The 26693-nt window shown below is 37.9% G+C and overlaps 2 protein-coding genes across 2 annotated transcripts; one reads left to right on the plus strand and one right to left on the minus strand.

Moving 5' to 3' along the window:
• Positions 1-471: 471 nt before the first annotated feature.
• LOC125472652 lies at positions 472-3877 on the plus strand. Its single transcript, XM_048574307.1, has 5 exons — positions 472-486; positions 682-768; positions 849-960; positions 1005-1090; positions 1169-3877. Exons 1-5 carry the CDS (start codon positions 472-474, stop codon positions 2582-2584), a joined length of 1716 nt encoding a protein of 571 aa, XP_048430264.1. The 3' UTR covers positions 2585-3877.
• A 130-nt stretch (positions 3878-4007) lies between these two features.
• Positions 4008-22449, minus strand: LOC125468253 (phosphatidylinositol 4-kinase alpha 1-like). The gene is given in 27 exon segments (XM_048574327.1): positions 4008-4512; positions 4637-4798; positions 5059-5267; positions 6369-6509; positions 6746-6941; positions 7093-7265; positions 8214-8264; positions 8406-8483; positions 9587-9853; positions 10587-10740; positions 10857-10993; positions 11160-11346; positions 12964-13178; positions 13777-14136; positions 14232-14549; positions 14551-14763; positions 16443-16625; positions 16728-16886; positions 17017-17234; positions 17411-17579; positions 18897-19203; positions 19392-19519; positions 19609-19767; positions 19909-20079; positions 20441-20602; positions 20703-21044; positions 21203-22449. Coding segments are annotated over 27 exon segments (6096 nt in total). The 5' UTR covers positions 22181-22449; the 3' UTR covers positions 4008-4253.
• Between the last annotated feature and the right edge of the window lie 4244 nt (positions 22450-26693).

The raw sequence follows: 26693 nt of genomic DNA on the forward strand, positions 1-26693 counted from the left end.
GTACTAAATCTGAAAAACAACTTAGATTTTCTCATAAAAAAAATAAATAAATAAAGAAGGAGATTTTTAATTCAGGTTTTCCAACTAGCGTTCAGTAATTCATTTTCTATTTATAAATGTTTCATGAAATATATTTTCTAATTTTTATCATTTTTATTTGTCTCAAATTTTCCATTGAAAATTATTTGCAAATAATAAAAATGAAAACGGATAAAGCCTATGGTCTTGATTGATAGAACAGAACATTCCAAAATAACCTTCATATTTAAGCCCTATAGCTATATACAACAACAAAAAAAAAAAGAAAGAGTGATCAGCAGCAACATTAGGTCTTCATTTTTTCCTCTTTTCGTTTTAACAGCATTCACTGAGTCAGAAACTTTATTTCTCGAGTTTCTGGAATATGTGAATATGTACTTGTTTATTAACCATTTTATAGACAGTACTCTAAGAGCATAGTAAATTTTAACCATGTATATTGCTCAGGTTCACTCTCATCTCAATTATAAACATAAGTTACCAACTAACTTTTGATCTATTAGTAATTATATTGTATGTGAGTTTATCAATCTGTTGTTAACTGTATTTTTGTAAATATTGTATCGTTTGTTAAAATGAATCTTGAGGCTCGAGATATATAGAAAAAATAAAAAAATCATATTTCTTGTTATTCTAAAGCAGTGTCGTTATGCCACTGGAGCAAGGGATGTAGTTAAGCAACAATACAAAATTGGGCATGGAGCTACAAAAAGCATGGAAGAAGTGGAGGTAAGTGACTACACAATGATCTTTATACATTACTAAGATTATGATCACAAGATCCTTACATAACTAACTTTTAACTACAGGACCTTCCTAATTACATAACAAATTATGGAAACAAACAAGGCAGAAAAGGAAATGGAGCTACAAAAAGCATGAAAGAAGCGGAAGTAAGTGATTACACAACTAACTTTATACATTACTAAGATTAATCACATGACCCTTAACTAACTTTTAACTACAGGACCTTCCCAATTACATAACAAATTATGGAAACAAACAAGGTAGAAAAGGAATTGGAGTTACAAAAAGCATGAAAGAAGTGGAGGTAAGTTAAGACACAACTAATTTTATACATTACTAAGATTAATCATATGATCCTTGCATAACTAACTTTTAACTACAGGGCATTCCCAATTACATAACAAATTATGGAGGCAGAAAAGGAGTTAAGACTCCTTACACAATGAGTTATGCAATCAAAGAAGAAGTCGAGACTCCTTATACAATGAGTTATGCTACCAAAGAAGAAGTCCAGACTCCGTACACAATGAGTTATGCAACTAAAGAAAGCAACAAGGAAGTTAAAACTCCTTACACAATGAGTTATGCAGCCAAAGAAGAAGTTTTGACTCCTTACACAATGAGTTATGCAACTAAAGAAGGCAAAAAGGAAGCTGAGACTCCTTACACAATGAGTTATGCAACCAAAGAAGAAGTCAAGACTCCTTACATAATGGGTTATGCAACTAAGGAAGGCAAAAAGGAAGTTGAGACTCCTTACGCAATGAATTATGCAACCAAAGAAAGGAAAGAGGAAGTTGAGACTCCTTACACAATGAGTTACACAACCAAAGAAGCAGAGACTCCTTACATAACAGGTTACACAACCAAAGTAGCGGAGACTCCTTACATAACGGGTTACACAACCAAAGAAGCGGAGACTCCTTACATAATGGGTTACACATCCAAAGAAGCGAAGACTCCTTACACAATGAGTTATGCAACAAAAGAAGGAAAAAAGGAAGTTGAGACTCCTTACAAAATGAGTTATGGAACAGAAGAAGTTGAGCCTTCTCATGAGCATGTTCATATTCATATGCATCCACAATCTCAACCTCACATGGATCACAATGAAGCATCCAAGCAAGGATTTTTCACGTTCGATGATTTACACTGCGGTATGAGAATGCCTCTCCACTTTCCCAACCAAGAACATTCTCGTTTCCTGCCTAAAGAAGTAGCTGATTCCATCCCATTCTCAACACCACATATCCCACAAATTCGTCAACTCTTCTCAATCCCACAAGGTTCTCAAGAAGCGAAGAATGTCGCATATGCACTTGAACAATGTGAGATGAAACCCATCAAGGGTGAGACGAAGTTTTGTGCCACTTCTCTGGAGTCCATGACAAATTTTGTTACCAAGATCATCGGTTCAGGTGTTCGCTTCAACATTCTCTCAACCGAGAACCCCACAACATCAACATCCATCACACAAAGCTACACTATCTTAGAAGAGCCTAAACAAGTTTTGGCTTCCAAAATGGTTTTTTGCCATCCATTGGCCTATCCTTATGCAGTGTTCTTCTGCCACCATTTTGAGAAAGACACCAAATTCTTCAAGGTTAAACTTGGAGGTGAGAATGGTGATAAGGTTCAAGCTGTAGCTGTTTGCCACATGGACACTTCTGATTGGGACCCTGCCCACTCCTTATTTGCCCTTCTTGGAATTAAAGCTAGTGCTTCATCTCCAGTTTGCCATTTCTTGCCCGAAAATCATCTAGTTTGGATCCCATCACCTGCAACATCTGCTATCTGAGTACGTAGCGATTCTGTTGGATCTTGGTTCTGTGTATCATACCGTATCGTGCGTGTAAAATAACGATCCATCACCAAGTTCTGGTAGTACGGTTGAGCATTCATGCTAGTGTTTTCGAATTACAATCTACTTTTTTTTGTGTATCATACCGTATCGTGCGTGTAAAATAACGATCCATCACCAAGTTCTGGTAGTATGGTTGAGCATTCATGCTAGTGTTTTCGTATTATCAATCTACTTTGTACTTTGTTGTTTGTATCAATAAGTTGAATCTCTTTAAACATTGGACCAAGAAATGTTTGGTTTGAACTTGAGATCATTTTCCACTCATCGTAAAACTACGATCTACTTAAATATATCAAGATTTGACCAACTTAGAAACGAGTACAACATAAAGGGATCATTTTCTTATCATGGTGGGCGTTATTTGCTGGGAGATATGGAAGGAAAGGTGCAATGCTTTTTTTTCAGGAAGGACCCTGATACCACAGCTACGCTGAAGGGATCATCTCCCGCTCTGTGGCGAAGAGGCTTGAGCGTCATTGCAGAGAGACCAGAGCTTCTGCCATCACAAGAAGAAATGCCATTTGGACCCTTCCCACACCCGCTTTTGTTAAAATAAATGTAGATGGTGAATGGAGATCATCTTGCAAGGCTGGCCTGGGCGTTGTCATACGAGATTGGGAGGGATCCTTTTGGGAGGCGAACACTGCCATCTCCTCAGATCATCTGTTGAGGAAACTGAGGCAGAGGAAGCACGTTCAAGGCAGGTATTAGCTAAAGACATGGATTTGCAGAACATCATGTTGAAAGTGATTACAAAGTCATTGTCTTGAAGAAGTCAGTTAAAAGCATATGCAAAATATACCCTACTACAGAGGAGATTTGGAGGTTATCTTCATCTCTAGCACCAGTTCAGTGGAATTGGATTCACAAGGAAGCCAACAAAGCAGCACATGTTCAGTGGACTTGGATTCATAAAGAAGCGAACAAAGCAGCACATAAAGCTACTTGTCTGGGTATCGAGAGAGTGCCGTCACATGTGCCTTTGTGGCTTGGTGATGCTTCGGTGTTGCGTGACTCGTCACCGGTGCCCCTGTGCCTAGGTTAGTGATGCTTCGGTGTTGCAGGACTCGTGAGTGAGTTTGCTGCGTAACATTGCATTTCCTCTCGCCCTATCTGAGGCTTTAAATCTGAGTTGACCAAAGTGAAGAAAGTAGAACACTAGGAATGATATTTAAAGAGTAGTGCACTTTTTTGTTTTTTTTTTTGGACAAACAAGTGGAGTAGATTGTTAAATGGTAGGACTGAGAGAGATCAGTGAGAATTGAGTCCGCACTAAAGTGCATAGGCATTATTGTTTACTGCAACTGCAGTAAAGCACCGTCTGCAACTTCCCTAATTCGTTTGCGTCTTTAAAACCTGGAAGCAACAGAGTTTGAACTCCATTAATAAAATAACAACTACACACCGTATTTTTACAAACCTCACGAGGATCTCCATCCATAGAATACAATGATTTCGATTTCATGCCTGCCCAAGAGTCCTCTCAACACTATAAAGTGGAGATTCCTCCGTAAAAAAATTGCAGCTATACGACGATGAAAATTACCATAACACTACAGGCATATCATGTACATTTGTAAAACAAGCTCCAAACATCTCCTTTTTACTTCTCAATGCCCTGCTGCAGATACTGTATCAAGTCGTACCCAGCGGTCGTCCATTTGTTGTAGGCATCTGTGCACACATGGATCATAAAATTGGCCGCCTCACGCTCACTCATCTCTGGATGAAATCTCTTACGAAGATTTCCAATAGGGTCACCGCGGCTGAAGCAAGGCAACCCACTGTCTAGCATTAACGACACTGTGTTGATGATCCCATCCATGTATCGGCGGGCGGCAAGGTACCCTTTAACGCACAAGCTGTGGACGGATTACATAGAACATAACACACGTTTAAACTTCTAGCCAAAAAGAATCAACATAAAAATATTATCCAGAAACATCGTGAGGAAAAAGAAACCAAAAAGGACAAACCCCTTCCTACCTCACAAATTGGTTCCATGTATCGCTCTTCATAACCCCAGAAGGGTCTAATAATTGTGTCATCTCATGGCTGAGCTTAAAGTGTGCACTTTCAAAGCGCATGTTTCCACCCGGTGAAGTTTCCAAGATGAAACCAAAATCAATATGAACAAGCCTTCCCACGCTGCATTAGCAGGCATGTCGACATCAGTTTCAGATCAATCCTTACTTTCACAAATTGTGTATCTTACATGTTTCATGTATAGCATTTCGAAGTGGCTAATAATACATATGAGTGGTTTGAAGGTCAGTTTTTGAGTTTGCTATGCTTGTACCATATGTGCCGGGTGCCTACGTATAAGTCTCAGTCCTTCCGAACACAAATTTGACAAAAAAGAACAAATAAAAAAATAAGAAAGTAAAAGGGTGCTTTGAAGATCATACTTGTCAAACAGAAGATTCCCATTGTGTCGATCCTTTGGTTGAAGTAAAAGGCTGGCAACTGCATAACCAGCACTACTAATGATGAAGTTTTCGCGGGCAGCTTCAAAGCTGGCAGACCCAACAGGTCCATAATCCTGTTGAAAAATCTCAAACAAACCACCATCCGTAGTTTCACCCATCTGACTTCTGCTCCGTGCATTAGGTACAACCTGCAATAAAAAAATATATTAAGAAAGAAACCAAATGTGCCCGTACTACTATGATCAGCCATTTAGCTCAAGGGAAGAAGCTTGGGGCGATCATATCACCCAACTTTAGACATCCCTTGGAATGGCAATTACAATGTCAGATTACTCTTTCGAATCTCTGATACCACTCGATGCACTTGCATTCATAATTCACACGGTAGAGCTGAAGATATGAATGTCTAGTAAATCAAAATTCAAAATTAATTGGCTAAGTGACACAATCGATGTTGGAGTTTCTACTTTTGGTTGGCTTGAGCCTTAAAATGTCTATAACTTGTGCTATTCCAGCATAAACACATAAAACCTTGATGAAAGTAGTTGTAGGCAATCAATCTAAAAGCCATGCTTAAAACATCCAGATTTGACCCCTACTTCAGAAAATTTTGTACCAAAGCACAAAAACCAAGAGAATTTCCACCAGTAGATTACCAAAAAGACAAGAAAAATATTGCAGCCCTTCAAATCCCTCAAACAACCATTGGGCCTAGCCTTGTGGCAGGAAAAGACTTGATCCCTGATTTCTCTTCTGACAGCAAAAATGTTTTAGTTTACAGACTAGTTGGAGGATAATATAAAATAGAAAAAGCAGCTCCACTATTTTCTTCCTTTTATGTTCATGGGGAAGATAAAAACAAAAATATTATCCGGATAAGATTCTTAAAAACCATTGCTGATACATTACGCAACAGCTAGCTTCAAGGAAAGACACTTTTTTCAACCGCTTTCTACAAATACTGTAGTATTTAACTATATGCCAAAGCCAAATCATTAAAAGAAATAAGGCAAATGTAGCCAAAACCTTGTTAGATGTGAATAACCGTGTGTTCATTCAGGGGACACTTTATCCGCCACATTGTATCTCTTTTATCAATAAAACATGTGTTTCTCATATAAAAAAAGTAGTCTGAACATTGCCTAGCACACCCAAATAATGAAAATGGAAAATGAACTGGACTGTAAAATCTAAAGCTTCACATGGAATCGTGTAAATTAAAGAATAAGATCTCTCAGCAAAATAGCACGCATGCAGGACCCTAAAAAGTAGTTGACAAAGATCCAAACCTCAATAATGCCTCTCTCTGGGCCAGTTGGGAGCACACCATACGGAAACAAATAAAGATTAATTCCAACTGCTTCAAATATGTCTCTCAACAGGGAAATCACTTGAAGAGCAAGAACATCCTGGCGGCAATCATCTCCAACCTTCAAGAAAGGGAGCTCCGTTAAGCCATGAAATAAGAAAAAACTTTAACATTTCTAATATTTCAAATTTTCATAGGAATAAATAAGAGGTCACTAGTTTAAAAATCCCGAGATTCATTGTCTGCATCATGTAACTTCTTTATCCATCATATCCCATAGTACAAACTAAACAACATAAGCAGCCTTTCAACCATACATGGGTCTAATCAATTTGAGATGTAAGTGGATAAGATTACCTTGAAAATACAAGCTTGTGGTTTTACATCACTGCGGTCCCCAACCCGATCGACAACATTAAATGTTATCATTATAGGAACTTTTGCTGCAGATTGCAAGGGTATTCCACTATCTACCTGAATTCCCCTTACAAGCTTGGTAGGAGCAGTTGGCAAATAGAGATCCTCTCCCTCAACTTCAATTTTCTCCAACTCTCTGTTTAAGCAGATTGCATATAGCATCAACAGTATATACAGACACACACGTATATGCACACATGTGCTTATGTGTGTGTATATTTATAAATTATGAGCTCAAAATCCAAAGACCATTTTTATAGAAAAAATTCCACACAGTACAAGTATACCTCCGGATACCAGCTCGGCGTTCTTCCTTTGGAAGCGGAAAGAGTACACCGGAAATAGATGTAACCTTGTCAAAGAAATCAAATTCTCTTTGAAAAATATCAAGTGCCTTGGGACTGAAACCATCAATGATATGCTGTCTAACATGAGGCAACAACTCTTGAAACGAACTATTCTGAAATGGAAGCATCAATAAATACAAGTTATTCAACAACAAAAGATGAAGAAACCAGACCATGTGACTCATGTGAATATTCAATTTACTTAAGACCTTTTAAAAAAATTTGTACAATTGATACAAAATGATGCAAACATATCTTAGCTTGTACTGTTCTATACATACGAAGATCAGACATACATGCTGAACGGAATTACAATTTTTTCTGGTGACGCAATGGCTTTTGATAATTAACTCTGCAATTCTGGATTTTTACTTTTAAAATAAAAAATGATAACACATCAAACTGGTATACAAACTTCTTGTTCCACGACTGCGTATATTGGACCGAATTAAAATTAACTGGAGATGCTTCCAACTAGATTACAAGTCCAATGCAAAAGTTTAATCCAAGTAATGTTGTGATTTTCTACACAAAATGCAAGAAATTGGTTCTTGAAAATTCATACTGACCGTCCCTTCAGTGATTCAGAATGCAGGGATGACCTAAAATATAATGCATTATCTATCACCAATCACCATAAATTCACTTATTAACTCATGAAGCGCATTACAGAAAATGATGCAAACCTTTTACTGAAGATATTCCATTCCTATAAGACAAAGTATCATTGTAAATGTTTAGTAAAACTCCTAGGCAGATACTAGTATATCACAGCATACTGTGTAGCAGATACCCCGTTTCTATGCATATCTTAATTTATACTCAAATATGACTTTATGATATCATTTCTCATATATTCTCTAGATTTAACAGTGCAATGCTGACTGTCTTCAGCACAATTCCTACCAAAAGACTCAAAACTTTAATATTAGTTATCAACTTTCAACATAGAATCAAATTCTGTGGTATCACAAACAAAACTTTAAATATGCCCAAAGTTTTGGTTGCCAATTGACAGCATGTAATGAAAACGCAAGGCCATTCTCAGACTGTAGGCATACCTTCACAGGGACGTCATCTTTTCTTTCTGATTCTGGAACAGATGTCTCACCCTGCCATTTATAAACACAATCAAATTTTCCTAAAAAGATATGCATGTGGACTTTCGTGTGTGTGTGTGTGTGCATCTGTGTGTGTATGAGAGAGACGGAGGAAGGAAGGAAGTAGATTAGTTTTGCAGAATCAGGCTTCACCTGTAAGTGCCAGATTAAAATATGGGCAAAGATATCACTTCTTTGAGCTGCTCTAAGCAGATAGCCTTCTACTAGCCTCTGCAAAAAAATTAAGTAGAGATCAGATATATAAAGAAAGACTTGCAAACAGCGACACGGAATACGTAGAACAAATGTCTATGATGATTGCACCTCCAGAACGTGTGGTCAAATTAAGGATCCTCAACCTTAGTCCTACTGACCAATTACCCAATCAACTTTTATAGAAAATAATAGAGGCAAATCGCATTATAAAATAATTAAAAATATAAAAACACAAAGAAATTAGCTGTAAAATTTAAATAAAAATAAAATGCATAAAAATTATAGCAGTAATAATAAATAACAACTGGGAAAGTTGAATTAAATTGGTGGTTGATCCGGAATCCCTTCTATCGTTAATCAGAGATTTCTCAATGAACAATATGAATCGGAGTTTGGAAGGAGTCGTCGACCAGCAGTGGATTGAAGAGGATTTATTCAATCACATAGTTTGGGCTCCTAGAATATGGCGCCTTGGGGCTTTCGATTGATTGCATCCAAAGGCCCAATGAATTGGGATTTCCCTATTGGGTCAGGTCATTTCGGAGCAAGCGGATCATTTATGATGAATTAAGAAACAAACTTATGATCTTAAGGATCTTGTCTTGACTGGACAGTATTCATTCCACTCATTAGAAACTCCTCAAAGTTGTATTACTATTATTATTATAAAGGACAGAAGTCTACATATAAAACAAGAAAACACAGTTTTATTGGTTTTCTGATACATGCAATAACGGCATCAAATGTTTCAGAACTGTGATATTTTTAGTTGTGTACTTAAAATTGCCCAAACGTAAATGGCACAAGGCACAATTTTTTTGTGGTAAGGACTGCTGAAGTTCACCCCAATATGAATAGAAAAACCATACATCTTATCCTCAGGTCAATAAAAAAGAATCCTACACTTGGCTGTTTTATTAAGAGTATATGGTATGAGACTAAGAAGTCAAGGATTCTAAAAACTTGATTGGGCATTTGATAAGATTGAAGAATGATATACAATAAAGTAAAACTGAGTTTTACCTATGCAAATAAACTTTCCAATTGCATCCCTAATACAAAACTAAATGAAAACAAATGTAGCTAAAGGAATAAATTCAAAACTTCTATTAACTCACCTCATCATCATATCGCAGAGCCTGCACTAGCTGTGGCATGAAGAAAGTTACTCGGTCTGGAGGATAAGACTCCAGCACCCTAAGAACGTATGCCATGACACGAGGATGGCCCTTATATGCAGGAATAAGGAACTCAAGAGCTTGTGTAATTGAGCAAGCAGCCCAATGTGGCAATTGTTGCAAAAGTGCCGAATTTTCATCAACTGCTTTTGGGGTTACAAAATACGGCAATGCTTCAGGAATGGAGCGGATATCCAAGATATGTGACTGCAAAAAACCCCAGTTTAATCAAGATGTAATAATGTACAACATCCCAGGAGCAACAAATGGGAATACGATTGGCATCAAATATCAATAAAGAAATTATAACAAAAGCAAATTTATTGCAACTGAGTATTCCCACCTCCTATATGTATTCAAAAGGACAGATTTTTTGGACTCAGATAATAATATTTTCAACTAAAAGGGTGCCTTGGCTCATTTTTAACAAGCCTGAACAACATTATGGGGACATGCAGACATCCCTGCCTAAGAGGCAATTTGTATACTATAGTGTGTCCTGCGTGCATGCATGTGTTACACATGAATGTCTATGAGTTGCATGTATTCATATACATATATAAGGCAACAGATAAGTACGGGAATGTTTCTCAAAATTACCGTAGTACCCCTTCCTCCTACCACTTAAGAAAACATTACACGAATAGCAACAGATTAGCGATGCTTAAGACACAATAGATGTGACTAACAGTTGTGATAATACCCAGCAAGAATGCAGTTAGGTCAGTCAGAATTTAAACCATAAACAACAAATTGTTCTGTTAATAAGCAGTCTCTTCTTGACCACTTATGGCCTCTGGAAATCTGAATGCATAATGTCTCATAAGTTATATTTTCCACACGAAAAGTATTTAAGACATGCAAATAATTATACTAGCTTAACTAATATGCAACATCCCAAATTTACCATTCCTACTCTCCTGACTACTAACAAACATACCTGAACCAACTGGGTAACTTCAGCCTTCAAAAATGTGTTTGTTGGGAACCTTGAGGCCAAGGATAAAGCAATTCGAGGATCTACAGAAAAAGCGGTCCTAGCATGCTCAACCCATTTATCCGAACTAATTTTTTGCCGTGAAGAGGCACTCTCCCTGAGAATAACAGGAAATTCAAAAGCAGTATGTTAACTTTTACATGGAACCATGGGTATTAAGAAAAGGTTCCAGTCCTTTACTAAGTGATGAATAATGTGCCATTAAAATTTTACTTTGTATTAGTTGGTTGCGACCAAACTTCAAGCCTGTCAGCCTCATGCTGGCATAGCATCAAAAGTAGCTGCTTCCGTTTTTCTCTTCCCACAGCATAGTTCTCCATTTGACCCCAGACAGGATGATATTGATCATTCTGCAAGTATTAAGTGACTTTACAGATATATTGCAGAAAAACCTTATGGAACCCAGTAATAGGGAAAATAAAATAAGAATGCATTAGACATCCTGTTCATGAAGAAGAATCATTAAATCCAAACTCTACTGGCAGAAACCTTGTGCTGAAAACATAGCCATCTTACCACATCAACCAAAGTGATCCCATTTTCTCGTCCACTCCCTTTTGAATCAGAATAGATTGCTGCATCTACTCGCTCATTTGAAAGGTAGTGGACAAATAAGGACATGGATTGAGCTTCACTCTGAGAAAAATTCATATAGCTAGTATCATACCATTCAGGCTCATAGGCAAACCAACCCAACGAGGTCCTGTAACATGCATCAAGAGAGAGTTTCAACCAAATGGGAAAATGTGAACACAATCAAGTTGAACAAGAATTCATTAAAAGCACACCTACTGACTTGGACAAGTATGCATACACTGGTATATATGGTGTCAACCTATTATTGAATTAAGCAGACAACCTTAATATGATATATTTGATATCAATATTGGCAACAGAAAATATACCAAAATGCTAAAGTATTTCTTGCAACCAAATTCCTGTTTCTTTTTTCTCCAAATCTTTTTCTTTTTTTTTTTTTCTTTTTTTGGGAGAAAGAGACAACTTTAATGCTATTCCTACTTAAGACCATCAGCAATATAATTCGCCGAAGTTGCAGTCATGTACAACTGCAATGGAGTGGGTACGGATCAACAAGCAAATAAACAAACACCAGCTCCTACATAAACCTTCTAAATAATTTGGCATATTTGGCAGCCAATCCAGATATAGGGGTAAACAGCACCTTCATTCATGAAGAAACCAAATAATTTCCAAGACACCACCAGTATACAACGATCCACTCTGTTAGTTGCATGACAATGTGTTAGGTTCAACTAAGGATCCTAGTATTTGATCTACTGTATCTCAGCTTGTTAAACAGAAACCTGCGCCAGACAGCCACTGTTTGCCATTATTTCCCATGATTTGTGGAAAAAAATACTTTCCAACTCCATCCTAGTTTCCCCTCCTAAGATCCAAGATAGAATACTGACTTAATAAATAATCATTATTTGTATACTCTTCCATAGATTATGTCAATTCCTGTAATTTTCAGATAATTACATACTCGGGAAAATTAAGACAAGTTGAACCAATAGAGTTGCATAAACAAAGCATTTTTAACTCAGTTGTTTTTTATGGGAAACAAATTTTATGTAGAAAACATTAAATATAAACAGTGGACAAGAAGGCCACAACTTGGAAAGCAAAAGTGAAAGAAAAAGGGAACTTTAACGAAAAGCTTCTGGTACTGTTCACTTTAACAAAAAACCACATTTTAACACTAAAAAGTCAATCCTGGTACTATTCACTTTACCCTTTATTTTGTCCTTATCGTTAAAACTCAAAGTTTTCAAGCCCTTTTCATTAGTTTTCCTAATGTATAGAACCAAGTGTGCTTAAACACTAAAACACAGAACACACATCCTAGTGTATACCAGCAGAATGCATTAATGCATATACAGTTGAGTTATTGATTTGTAATGAATCCAATTGATGGTACATATAGTTGCCTTGAACTCTAGTGAGAGAGAGAGAGAGAGTTGTATACATAAACGTTGATAGGCCATATGAATATCAATGAATAAGCATTCATGTACATGAAGGCAACAAATTGTGCTACAGGTACATACTACCACAAGAAATGATTTCCACATCCCTGTTATCCCCATGTACTCCCCTGCTTATTTATGGCCTTTGGATTGAACAAATCAAATGATAACCAAGCGCAGAAATAAGCAGGAGTGTATAAAAGGAGATAAGGGTTGTGCGTATATCATTTCGTAACATGCAAGTAAGGTGCCCTCATATGATCAATAGTGTGTAAATAAATATAATAATTATGAATAAAATTCACAGCAAAAGACTAAAATGCAGTAACCTATATATCCGGTCTTCCAGCAACTGAAGCCCTGTTTTAAAGTTCTGCAAATTTCGCTGGGATTGGCATGAGCAGAACTTCAGTCCAAGAAGCATGACAGTAAAAAATGTACCAGTAGCAGCAGGATGGCGCGAAAAATTCCAGGGAATCTTTGTTATCCCTTGCAACATTCGTCCAAGAAGTAAGAGCTGCTCAACACTGTTGTGTCGAACTACCTATACAGCCAATCAAAAAGAAAATACATAGGTGAGAACACATAAACCATGTCAAGTGACACAAGACAAAGTATATAACTAAATGAGAACCATCTTTTAAGCGGTTATTTATTCCACTGAGAATAAATTCCCCAACTGGAACACCATACATAAAAATAAAAAATAAAAACAAAATGATGTAGAACAAGATAGGGATCGATTAAAGTGGCTACAATTCGAGAAAAGAAAATGGTAGACGCTAGGCGAGAGACGATGCAAGAAAGAAAATTCAAGTCCAACCATCAATTAGTTTATGATAAAATAAGGAGGCATAACGTTGGGATTTTCAGGTTGGATAAATAAGTTTCAAGAAAGTTTAAAGTTTTGGGTAAGTTTGTTTTTCCTTGTCCCATAAAAAACCAACGAAAAAGACAACAATTACATATACACCAATAGTTAGAAATAGTCATCTTGTAAGGCTTTTAGAATCGTTGAAGTTATCAGAAAACAGAATTATGATTCCCATATTCAAGTTCAAGCACATTATCAAATTACTAGGCAAATCTTTACTGCATAGTAGTTAATATTTATTCGTGCATGAAATCGGTACAATCCTCACCTCAAAGCGATCCATGAAAAATCCAAGCCATAATCTATGAGCCATTATTTGCTCAACAGGATCAATTTCAGGCTGCGGTTCTGGCTCTCCAGGAGAAAGGTGAGGCCTTAATTTTGCTGCAGGGCCAGAATATTTCACATCAGATGCAAAGATACCACGTTTTGTATCAATGGTCCACAACCATGCATCAACAAGCTCCGCAAGGACTAGAGATCCCAGTTCAGGCGCAGCAGAAACTAACCAAGTCCAGACAAAAACGCCAGTTTCCATTGCATCGGGCGTGGAAATGTAAGCTGGACACCAACAGAGAAGACGGAGTAGTTGTGAGAAGCCCTCTACATTTGATTTTGAATTAGAGCCCTGGAATAGAAAAAGAAAAAAAAATCAGATAATGAAACATAAAGGCTTAAGAATTGAGCAAGCAAGGATAAAAAAAAAAGATAGGACATGTTTACCAGATTTGACAGTAGTAATGCGGTTGCCTGAGAACAAATCTGGCGAAACTGAGACTTGTCCACTTCCACACCTTTTTCTGCAGAATTCACAAATTGCTGTAGTAAACGCACAAACTTTGTGAGCAAGATCCCATTAAATGAATCGTCCTCGGCTTGTGTCTGTTGACGAGGTCCGGAGATCAACCTTTGAAGGCCCGCACCAATACCAAATCCAGTCGGTGTCGTACCAGATTGAAATCCACCAATGCTGTTATACAAGCTTCTCATGCCAGCAATTTCTCCAGCATGGTTGCACTTAACTGTTGCACTAACTATGCCAGGTACTGAGCACCTCCAAATTGAAGGCTTCTAATAGTTTCAAGTTTGCTCCTGATGCTGCAGCTGCAGCGGCCATGACTGCAGGAATATTTGCTGTTTGTAGGCCATTCCAGCAATCAATTTTACCAGTACCAATCCGTATTTCTGATAAAAGCGATACAACATCAGTTGTATGCTGAGATCTTTGCCATGTGTTTGCTTTACAAAGCTTTTCCTGCAGATGCAAATAAAAGAAAAGAACAATGAAACAAAAAAAAAAAAGACATAAAAATGAGGCTAAGAAGATGTTTGATAAAGCCCAAATGATGTGCAGGAATTAAAACACTCAACATATATACGTCCACTTGGGAAGGTTTTAGTGTTCAGCATTCAATTCTAAGCAACTCAAAGACAAATTAATACACTTGAAAGACTCATATTATTGCACTTGCGAATTCTTATAAAGATAATTCTTCATGCCCAAAACATTGATCATGTGACAAAGAGACTCAAAGAAAACAAACAGTAACGGACTGAAAATATGTGTAAATTGCACTAATAGAAAATGGAAGACTCTCAATCAAGCGGTGCTTCATACTTAGTCTTATACATCATAATTTGAAGTTTGCTCCAACATCACAAATACTCCAAACTTTCCAATGTGAGGCAGTATATCATATGGAGAAGGCCCTGATACACCCAAGATCAGCCTTAACTTGTGTTGATTACTCCAGATTCTTATCCAGTTAACTTTACGGCAAGCTTGACTTTTGGATACGACATAAATACAGCACATGGTGCCACAAATACACATTAGGATATGAGAAGTAGTGTCGTAAAATTCTTTTATATTAAAAAAAGGCCTGAGAGTATAATAATTAACAGGGCTATACAATTTGGAGATATCTTGGTTGTTCAATGCTTTTACAAAATATTATAATTTACAACTTCTACATGATAATGATGATTAGAATTTCTTAACTGTTATATCTGGATCTTACATTTTGGAGATATCTCATCACACGGTGTCGTATCATCGTCGTACATATTCATGAAACATGACCCTCAACAACCAGTACACCGGTAAGATTATATTTCTAGATTCAAATACATAATAATTTAACTAAAAGAAATTCATGTTGCTCAGCTACCATCCTCAGTGTACCTATCATATCACCTCACCACCTAAACGTTGACCAATTAAACTTCTTCGGTTGGATTTTAGTTTGTTATTTGTTCACTAAAATATATTTGGTTTCATTTCTTAAAATGTATATTGAAATAAAAATGAATTAAGACTTCAAATGTTTAATCGTCAATCATCAAACAGGTTGAATATGCTTTTTTCAGAATAAAAACGATGGAAGTACAATGCAGTGGACTAGAAGTCCAACACTAAAGTTTCAGGTTGAGCATATTCACCACTTGTTTTTCAGTTATAAGATGTCAGTACGTATAATTCAATGATACGGTTTCAGTACTTCATTTTACTTTCAAAAAACAGCACCTCAAAATGTGCAGATACATTAACTGAACTTACAACTAAAACATGTACAAGTTGTATATTAAAAACACAATTAAAAAAGGTATAATATCTTAAAAGCAGAATACTCTAAAGTGTGTAAGATCTCTTGTAATAAGCCCGAGTATAAGGTCATGGATAACTGATATGGGAACCTACAAATAAGAATATTACACCGAACTATCATACTTAAAGATCCATTTGATGTCGGTGTATGTCAGAAGAGAAAAAAAATGACTGCCCAAATGTCCAAAACCTTAAAGAAAAACAATTGTAGTTAAGAGGAGGTTCTAATTGTCTAAAATTATATTACTTACTACATGAATGCTCAAAGATTTGATAACAACAATAAACTTATACCGACTTCATAAATAGAAAGTATAGTGACCAACCTGGAGAAGACCCTGGCTAGAGCAAGGAGCATGTGAAAGAGATTTAACAATCCACTCCCGAACAATCTTTTGGTACAAAGAACGAACTGTCACCACCCACGCAGGATCATTGACAATAGTAGAAGGCGAATCATTATGAATTGAAAATAGCAGGGAATCAACACAAGATGAATTCCACAAGACCTGCATTGATATCGTTATGTTTCAACTTTACTGGGCAGGATTGATGACAATGAGAACCGGGAAATAATTGATATTAGAGTAACTTTACTAGTATAATCTTACCTGTGGACACCTATCTTTAAGCTGACTCAGCAAGTTCACAGCAGCCTCCCGAATGTGTTCCTCTCTCTGTGACATGCTTTTGATGAGAAAGCAAGCATGGGTAGAAAGAGTAGATTCCCTAACCTCAGCTTCATTGCCTGTTTCAGATATTCGATCTTCCTGAACAGCAATAAGAACAGCAGACATGTGAGCACAGATGCACGCATGAAAGAAGAGCACAGATTAAATCAAGCCGATAAAAAAGGAAAAACTATTATTTCAGAAGCTTTATGAAAGAATAAAACCATACCAGCCACGACAATGCTGTTTCAAAAGCCCTATGCACAGTTGCCATTAAGCATTGGAAGACAGCAGGCACAAGATTTGGAGTTTTTAGGTATTCAAAAACACAACTGAACGCACTTCTAGAAGCAGCTGAACTAGTGCCACCATTGAGGATGCCACCATTGCTGCTGAATCGTATGATTTCCAAGAATGCTACCGCAAGAAGATAGGTAGCTTTCACACCTGCAAAGCATTCGAAAGTAATACTTTAATATTTGTGAGAAGAGTAACTGTTAACAAAATCCAGGGATCCTATTTTTTGTAATATGAAAATCAAAATTGTAGACAGTTAATGAATACAGAGAACGTATATTTATGTCAGCAGTAAATAAGCACTAAGGAGTAAGAAATTTAATAACCTGATATAGTGTTCATTGCTGCAACATCAACTCGCCCTCCTAGAGCAGTAGAAAGAGCAGCTCTTTGGGCTAGAGCAGCTTTCTCATTCCCACTCCCTCGACGACTACCAGGATTGTAGAGAGCATTGAGTTCCAATTCATCTTCAAGCCATTTCACTGAGCTAACAACCTGAAATAGAGACATTATCATGTAAAATTTCACAAACAATCAGTTACAATCACATTAATATTTGCACTCATCCTGAGTCGGACAGAAGTTGAGTTCAACAAATCAGTGCAAGGGAAACTAGTAAAGACTGGGGGTATTCAGTCCCAGCAGACACAGATTCACATGGAACTATAACTGTCTAAACATCCTAAAGTACTTTTAACAGCAGACATGAGAGAGAAACAAGAAGTAACTAATTATTTGGGTTTAGGTGAATTCCCTGATAATTGAAGAGAATGTGTTGATTAAGAGTTAATATACTGTATATAGGTTTAGAGATAAAGAGATGTCGATAAAGAGATAGATAGATAGTTTGTGTGTGTGTTTGTGTGAGTCCTATTAATCAAATCTTCCTTCAAAGCTTTTATTGCAAAAATCATCCTTGCGAAGATCATACTTGTAGGAACGGTCTAGTTTTTAGTTTTAGATCTTCGTGCAAAGATCATCATCGGAAAAAATCATAAAAATCCAAAACCATTTAAACTCCATTGAATGCTTTCATTTTAGTGTTTTCTTCAATACCATGTTCGTCTATTTTTTTCGCAGGAAGATCATGTTTAATGATTTCCAATGTGTGTAACTTTTTGCAAGGATGACCTTTGAACAATGAATTATAAGAAAACAGGTTGGATAATTGAAATAAAACACGGAGCGGTTCCCACAAGGTGTCCCTCAAATAAAGTTATTTGAGATACTCTCAATAGAAGGGGAATATATTTGCCTCGGTTGGGTTGTGTGTAGTTGGAACCATTTAAAATAGTGGTTATACATCTGGTATGAGAGCATTAGATGTAAAACAACATGAAGAGAAGAGATTCATTATTTTACATTATGTAGCATACTTTTTGGGTTTTTAACTCCAGAATAGTAATTTGAAAAAGAAAAACTAAAATTTGGGAACATATCCTTGCAAAACACCAAATCAAAGAAAGAAGAGGGGTAAAAATTGAAGCAACTATGTTGCCTCACAAACCAGAAAGCATCCCCCAAACTAACTTTCCTTGTTAAGGAGACAACAGAAGAGTATTTAATTTTAAATACATACACAGTACAAGCATCATCGACAAATGATTTCCTGTTTACGATAGAACCAGAGACAATTCACAGGCAATGCATAGTGTGTGTGTGTGTCAGAGAACGAGAGATTACTTTGGCACTACCATCCCAACAATAGAAAAAATAAATAAATCTAACAAGTGAAAGCACAGATAGCAAGTCCATAGTCACTTTTACAGCACAACATCAAGAGAAAGCAAAAATACTTCATTAAAATCTTACAAGTGGAGGTGTTCCTTGAGCAATTCGCTGAACAGCAGAAGACCACTGTGCACTCCACATGTATGGGCCACCCACAGCTTGTAGTGGAATAGTACCCATGCTTCCTACACTATTGAGTGAAGTGGAAAGTGGCTTTGCAGGTTGCTGAGCATTCTGTATGGGGGGTGCTAAGCCAAAAAGAGCAACATAGAACCACAGGTTGCGAAATAACTTTAAAAGTGAAGGCTCCACATCTCCTGTAGGATCAAAATCAGAACATATCTCAGCTACAGCGGGAAGTAGTGGTCCCAAAAAATCTCCTCCACTCCTGCAAGAGTTAGATATCAGATAAAAATTTGAAACACAACTGCAATGAGAAAAGGAAATATTTTGAAAAAGTAACAAAAAATAGAAAAAAAAACTGCGAGTGCGGAAGTTGTAAATTAATTAAATTAGAATTATATGAAAAACTCTAGAGCATGCAATCAGAAGATATATTATTTGAAAGATTTCTACCTTCCACTTTTGGATTCAGCAGCGAGGCCTACATCTGAGCATAAAGACAGTAGACGGTGACGATAGTCTGAACGTAATTTCGCATTTGCGAGACCACTAGCAATCAGAAGAAATCCTGCAGGAAGAGTCTAGAATATGATTGAACCAGTGAGAATCCATTTTATATCAAGTCAAGCAATCAACAGTATCATGTGTAGTTTTGCTTAAGCATACAGACCTCAAGGCGCTCTGTTGTGGCTTCTGGTGGCACAGTTTTGCTTTCAGCAGATCCTAAACTTGAAAGTTTACTTAAGTAACTCCTTGTCATTAGAACAACAGTCTCCCGGTAGGACTTCTCAAAACCTAAACTTGCCATGCGTGATACAGCATCAAGGAGCTGTTGTACAATGCAATAAATAATTAAGAAACCATATAATTAAGCATTTTTGCTGGATAATATTAATCAAAGTTACTTGTTAAAGATGTTTAAAGAAAAACCTATACAATAACATTTATGCCATAAAGACAGATATCATACCCGGAGTCGCAATAAACTAGGACTCGAGGCATCGCCCTCTTCTAAGCTTTCAATAAATAGAGGTAATATCATGTCCACGACTTCAGACTTCTTAACAGCAACATTCAGATCGGCTAGCAAGCGTATTACATTAAGCTGCACAACAGGAAGTGCCTCTTTGTCTTTATCAACCTGATATTAGCAAGATTTATAAGAATTAGATTAAGTCAAGATCAATAGACAGAAAAAATTGAAGAAATTCATTACTTATATGGCACCACGGTTTGACATGCTAAGAAAAGGCACACTGTGCCATTCCTTCGGGTATAATTTTTGTATTAAGAAAAACTCTTCCTCGCAAGAAGTACATACAAGAAAGGGAGGAACAATAATTTTGTTGAAAAGTATATGTTCAAAAGCATGTTTACATCTAGCATGTAGAGACATAAATTAAAATAAAGACAAAACAATACACTTTCAGATGCAAGTAAATGTTCATATGCGCATTATACATGTAAATCTGTTAATTAGAATTTTGTATGCAACAACCAACCTGTTCCTCATAGTCATTTCGTTGACGAATACTTGTAGCTAATCCCATTATGAATGTGTCAACTGGAGCACGCTCCTTGATCCAACAAGATTCAATTATCTCACAACTTGTCTTCATCACACTCTCAAACGCTGCTCCCTGGCTGGTTGCCCAAGTATCAGCCTGTAAAATCACATAGTAGAAAAGCAAAAGTAAATAAAGTGAAATTCCCTTTCACACTTCAGAATGATATTTAAAATGTAGCACAACTGAAAATATGCACCTGTGCGCATACAGTTAACACAACAGGTTTTAGGCGGATGAGCAAAATACGTAGTGCCTGGCCTCCACGCTTCACAGCAATTTGTGCAAGCCCAGATAGCAAAGAAGCAAAGAGCTCTTCACAAACTTTCATTTTCCGCCACACGGAGAGCAAACAGGCTTCAGAAGCATCCATCAACAATGCCAGATTCTCATGTGCCAACTTCTTGGCTGATTTCATATCCGTATCATAGCAAGACAGGCAACTAAGAGTCAACTTGGCAGCAGCTTGATAAACTGACAGTTTCGTATTAATTCTCGATTTTAAAAGTGCCCCATGTTCAGTCCAATCCCGCTTTCTAATCTGCTCACAAGTAACAAATGACAAAAACAATCTCATATTTTTACATTTCCTTTTGCTCATACAAACTCAATTCTAGTTTTTCACATTGACAGCACTGTAAAGCAGTAACTTCTCATTGCAAAAACAATATATTCAAAACTGAAACATTAAAACCTTACCTTCAGAAACACTGACATAGACTGTAGCTGCCTCTTTGCAATAAATCTGACCTGCTCCAAAAGCGCAGAATCAATGCGGACTTTATCCAAAATATGTGCTACCAATTTGAAAGCAATATCTTGCTTCTCCAAATTCTCAACAGATTCTTCCTCAAATGAAGAAACTTGCTGCCTAAGCATCACAGCTCCGCCTCCATCACCGAGACCAAAATTCACACCTAATTGATCAACACCACTTTTCCACACAATGCTGCTCCCATTCATCATCACCGACCCCCTTGACGATATACTACCCGATGAACCTGACACATTACTCGCCTCATTTCTGGGGCTGGAACCCTCATTCGCTTGGTAATGGTTTCCGTTCATTGGGGAGCTCTGTGCAGATGAGGTCTCCGAGTTCGCCCCAATTCGCCTCGGTGTCACCGGGGACTGAACCACTGGTCCCGAAACCGCAAAATGATCAATAAGCATTGTAATCAACTTCTCAGCATCCGAAGGCAAAATTGGCGGGAAATGTTCCGACAGTGCCATGAGAAAAGCCCGAGAAATCCCTAAATCTTCGCCGCCATTGCTAATTGCCAAAATTATGACCTCACCAGTGAACCCAGAAATCTCTGTAGCAAAATCGGGAGACAATTCGGTGGCTTTAGAAACGTAACCCAAAAAATCGGAGAAGAAAGAAGCGATCGAGTCGTTTCCAAACGATTGGGGCCAAAACGACCGATTGAACGACGCGGGAACCGAGCGCAGGAACTCGAGAACCACCGATTTCGGGCGGAGATCGGCGGAATCGGGGCATTTGGAGATGAAGCGAGCGATGGCGAGCACGGCATTGAGCTGAATCCGCGAAACCCTCGGCGATCCGCCGAGAAGAAACTCTGGAGGCGGACAGCGGCCGCAAATCCACGAAAGCTTCTCGGTGAATTGCGCCGGGTGCTCCGCAATCAGGTCGCACAGCTCCATCAACGCCTCCATTGCGATCGAATCCGAGAACAAAAACCAAAATCCGAAGAAACTCAAATTCCGTGACGAATTCGATCCAGCCTGAACAATGCTTGAAGCTCCTCAGGATGTCCGCCTCGGAGCTGGACTGGAAGGTTCCATGGCCGTACAATGCAGGAGAGAGAACGAGGAAATTAGAGAAGGGAGTGTCTGTGTGTGTCTGGTTCTGGAAATGTCCGCTTTTTTTCCTTCTGTTTTTGGGCAATTGTGCTTCCTCCGATTTTGCTTTCTGTTTTTTCAGCGAATTCAATTTTTTTTTTTTTTATTTCATTGTTTTTGGTTTTTTTGAGGGGGGGTGCTCTTTTCTCTCGGCTCTCTCCATAAATTTCATTTTGCTATTTTTTTTTTCTTTATAAGATAATTCATTTTATACTTTTTTAGATTAAATCTTTTTAAATTAAAGCATTTTTACATTTTTTTTGTCTAAAAAAGGAGGTAACCGGTGGCAAGCCATCAGACTCACCAGTTCAGTTCAAAGACCCTCCATATTTTTTGTTTATTGAGGAGTCGTAATCCGTGTCACTTGTTGTTGTTAAAGTTTTTATTAAACTTTATATTTTGAGTAGTCTTAATCTAAACGTTTTTTAAATTCATTTTATATCAAAAATGTACTCAATAATATTAGTTAATTTATTGCTATTTCTATAAAATTTGATCCCTTCCTCAATTTGTTAAATTTAATAATCAATATATATCTAAAATATTTAAGAAATTTCAAAATATTTAAATTAAAATGGTTGAAAATTAGTTTGATCAAATCTCTAAAAGTCTTAGGTGTAGTCTAAGAAATCCAAAAACCAAGCATCTAGATCAAAATGCCCAAAAAGAATTATTACACTGGATTTGTATAAATTACTATAAAAAAAGATTACTCAAACTTTGGTTTTAAAAAAAAATAAAAAAATAAAAAACCAACAACAACTATGGTTGAGCATTTAGATCGAGGGCTGGCCCTAATATTTTGCAGGCCAAGGCAAGACACTAAAAAAAAGACCTTTAGGTTGCGTTTGTTGCACCGGACTGTCTCAAACTGGACTAACTGCAGGGACTAAGTTGGACTGGCTTAGACTAGACTAAGTTGGACAAGCTTAGTAAAGTGTTTGGTGCAGTGTCATGACTAAAGAACAAACTAATAACAAATTTCAATATTATATTATTTAATTCATATTTATTAATATTTTACATTATTTAATAAATATTTAGTAATATTTTATTATTACTTCTGTCTATTTTCTCATTCTAGAAACCTTCTTCCATTCCCAACTGTGCTCCGTTCATCCCCTCTTTCTTCCTTAATTTTCTCCACCCTTCTCCCTCTGTTTTCTTCCTAATTTTTTTTCATCCCTCTCCCTTTTTTTCCTTCGTCCTTTTCCCTCTTCATCTCCATCTTATTCTTTTGTTCACGGTTCATCTCGCCATTTTCTTTCTTTTGTTCTCTACTTCATAATCGAATGCAAATATTCACAATCAAACCACAAAGCAAGAAAGAGATTGAAAATTTAGGAGTTGGGAGCAGGTTGCATGTGCGATTGCTCCGAAGGTAGAAGATGGGGGTTGGATCTGGTTTGCGTTTTCTGAGTTTTTGGTTTTTGGGTGTTGTGATTAAAAAATTCAAGCTCACCTCACTGCAGATTTTTTGGGTTTCTGGTTTTCTTGGTGTTGTGTGATTGAAAATTTCAAGCTCCTCTCACTTTCAGATTTTTTTTTTTTTTTAGGTTTTCTGAGATTTTGGGTGTTATATGTGGTTTTGAAAATAGAACGTTTGCAGATTTTTCTTCTATTTTGTTTCGGTTTTGTCGAATCTTGTCTTGAAGATGGTTTTGGGAAGTGAGGACGAGATGGATGTGCGAAGCGGGAGGGGGAAGCTAAGGTCTTAGCAGTCCGCCCGATTTCGAGGGGTCTCGCTAAACCCCTTTAGCGAAGTGTTTAGTCCAATTTAGTCAAGGCGAGTCCCACTAAAGTTAGGCCCTTCTGTAAACAAACACGGGATTAGACTAAAAGGTAATCATGTCTAGTCCAGTTAAAGCTAAGGAGGGCAATCAAACACACTCTTAGGTTATTTGACACACCCCGACCGAGGTCAGGGCGTGCTGGCCGCCACGCAGAGGTGACGTAACCATGTGCACGTGCGGAAGCTAATAAAAAGTAATATAAAAGTACGAATAATTAAAAACTAACTAGCATACAAAGTAGTAAAAACAAGTGCTAGCATAAGTGAGACGCTAAGTTCAGAGCAATAAGTCTACAGCAGTCCAAATTAAAATGATGCGACAACAGTGCACCCGAAGGTGACCCTACACTGGTGATCGTCTGTCAGAAACGCCGGGAAAGCCCTCTGGGAAACCACCAACCTTGCTAGCTAGCAAAAACCTGGAGGGGCGCAAAACAAAAGCGTGAGTGGGCAAAAACAAAGCTTTTCAAAAACCATTTCAAAATAAGTTCTATCCCCTCGCCGTAAAACCTGTATACTTCCCAGAAAATAAACGTATGTACGTATACATAGATATGCCAATCATGCTCAAGAATATGCCAATCATGCTCACGAATAAATGCAAGTGCTCAGGTATAAATCACATCTACAATATAATCTGGCAGCCGGAGTCACCTAACGTGACCTGTACAGCTGCATCTAGAGCTTAAATCTCAATCACAATAACTGAACCTGCCCACGAGTCAGAACCACCTAAAGTGGTCTGTACGACAGGCCTGGGTATAATACATATAAACGCTCTAGTGCTACGATCGCGTAAAGGCTGTGCGAATAATCGCGGGTCACCTACGAGTCGGAACCACCTAATGTGGTCTGTACGACAGGACTGTGCACCTAACTTGGATCCAAGCTGAGCGTATGGTGCGGGAGGTGAACATCACGTGAAGGACTGTGCCCTACTCTGGGCGGGAGCACTAACACCGGGGGTGCAGGTTATGAGCTCTCTAAGCATCTCAAACCACTACTGAATATAAACACGAATAACACTTACCTGACACTTACCTGTGCGTCCATAGCACCCAAATATGCATATGTACATGTATGCAACTAATAATGCACGTGATGATGCATAAACAATAATAATATGGTGCATGGCATAAAACAATTAACCCCTTTTAAACAATTTCTGGGAAAATATAAGTATATAGGTATATACGGAAAACCAAAAGCCCACTCACTGGTATGTGGAAGGGTCGTAACCCCCTGCCTCGAGTGACCACGCTCGTCCTCGGGATACGTCTCACCTATATGCGAAAATACTATAAAAACGTTAATTTTAAAGCACATAACCCTCCTTTCGTAATAACTTCTCATACAGTGCTCAAAATGGACAATTGAATATACCAACGTGCTCTACACAACCTCAGGATCACACCCATATTTTTAGAAAAAATTTCCACCGCCGCACGCGCCTCCACGCGCCGGCCACGCGCAGGCACGTGCCTGGCACGCTGACGGCGTCAACTGACGCCGTTAGGAATATTCCGTCAGTTTTGACAGATTCCGTTAACGGCATCAGGAATATTCCGTCAGAATTGATGGAATATTCCGTCACCTTCTCAGACAAGACTCCGGCGCCGTCGCCGGCGCCGGAAAACTGGAAAAACTTTAAACCTTGATATCTCGGTCATTTTTCGTCCAAATTTCACGATTTTTGCACCAAAATGACACTTAGGACTAGGAGAACAACAATATACTACTTTTAAGGGTTGAAAACCACTAGATTTTACCTGTCCAAATCTCCCAATTCCGGCCAACTCCACAACCAACGATCCCGACGTCCAAATCTTCCAAACGAACTACTCCGAGACTCCTTGGGACCTCACCAAGCTGCCTACGAGCTTCATTTCCCCTAAAATGTAAGAATTTACGTTCGCATGAATAGTGCTCAAATCGGACCTACGTCGAATTAACGTGAAAACGTTGTAGTTCTTACCTGAAAATGGTATGGTTGGACTCGTACGAGCCTCACGAGCATGGATATATATTTTGTTCCTTCGATCTGTGACGATTTAGGTAGTTTGTGTGTGTGTCCGTACGTTTATGGTGAATGGGAAGGGAGAGAGAGACACGGGACAGAGACAGGGAAAGGGACAGAGGGATAGGGAGAGTGAGGGTATGTGTGTGGCTCCACACATGCCAACAAAACCCAAGGCAACCACAACACGAAAAGAAAACGCACTAGGGGCAATTTCGTCTTTTCACACGTACATTTTCGATAATTTCGGGACGGGATGTCACAACCTACCCACCTTAATAGAATTTCGTCCCGAAATTCAAAACAACTCAATACTAACCCCTAGTGACCAAAGAACAACCTGGGATACAAATCCCTCATCCTATCCTCCGTCTTCCACGTAGCTTCTTCGACCGAATGATTCCTCCACAAAACTTTCACTAAGTTCACCGTCTTGTTCCTTAGAACTTTCTCTTTCCAATCAATGATCGTCACCGGTTCCTCATCATACGTCAAATCTGGATTAATCTCCAAGGGTT

The sequence above is a fragment of a genome, unplaced genomic scaffold (genome assembly GCF_019419815.1).
Source record: "Pyrus x bretschneideri cultivar Hongxiangsu unplaced genomic scaffold, Pyrus_bretschneideri_v1 Contig70, whole genome shotgun sequence".
Classification (NCBI taxonomy): Eukaryota; Viridiplantae; Streptophyta; class Magnoliopsida; order Rosales; family Rosaceae; genus Pyrus; species Pyrus x bretschneideri.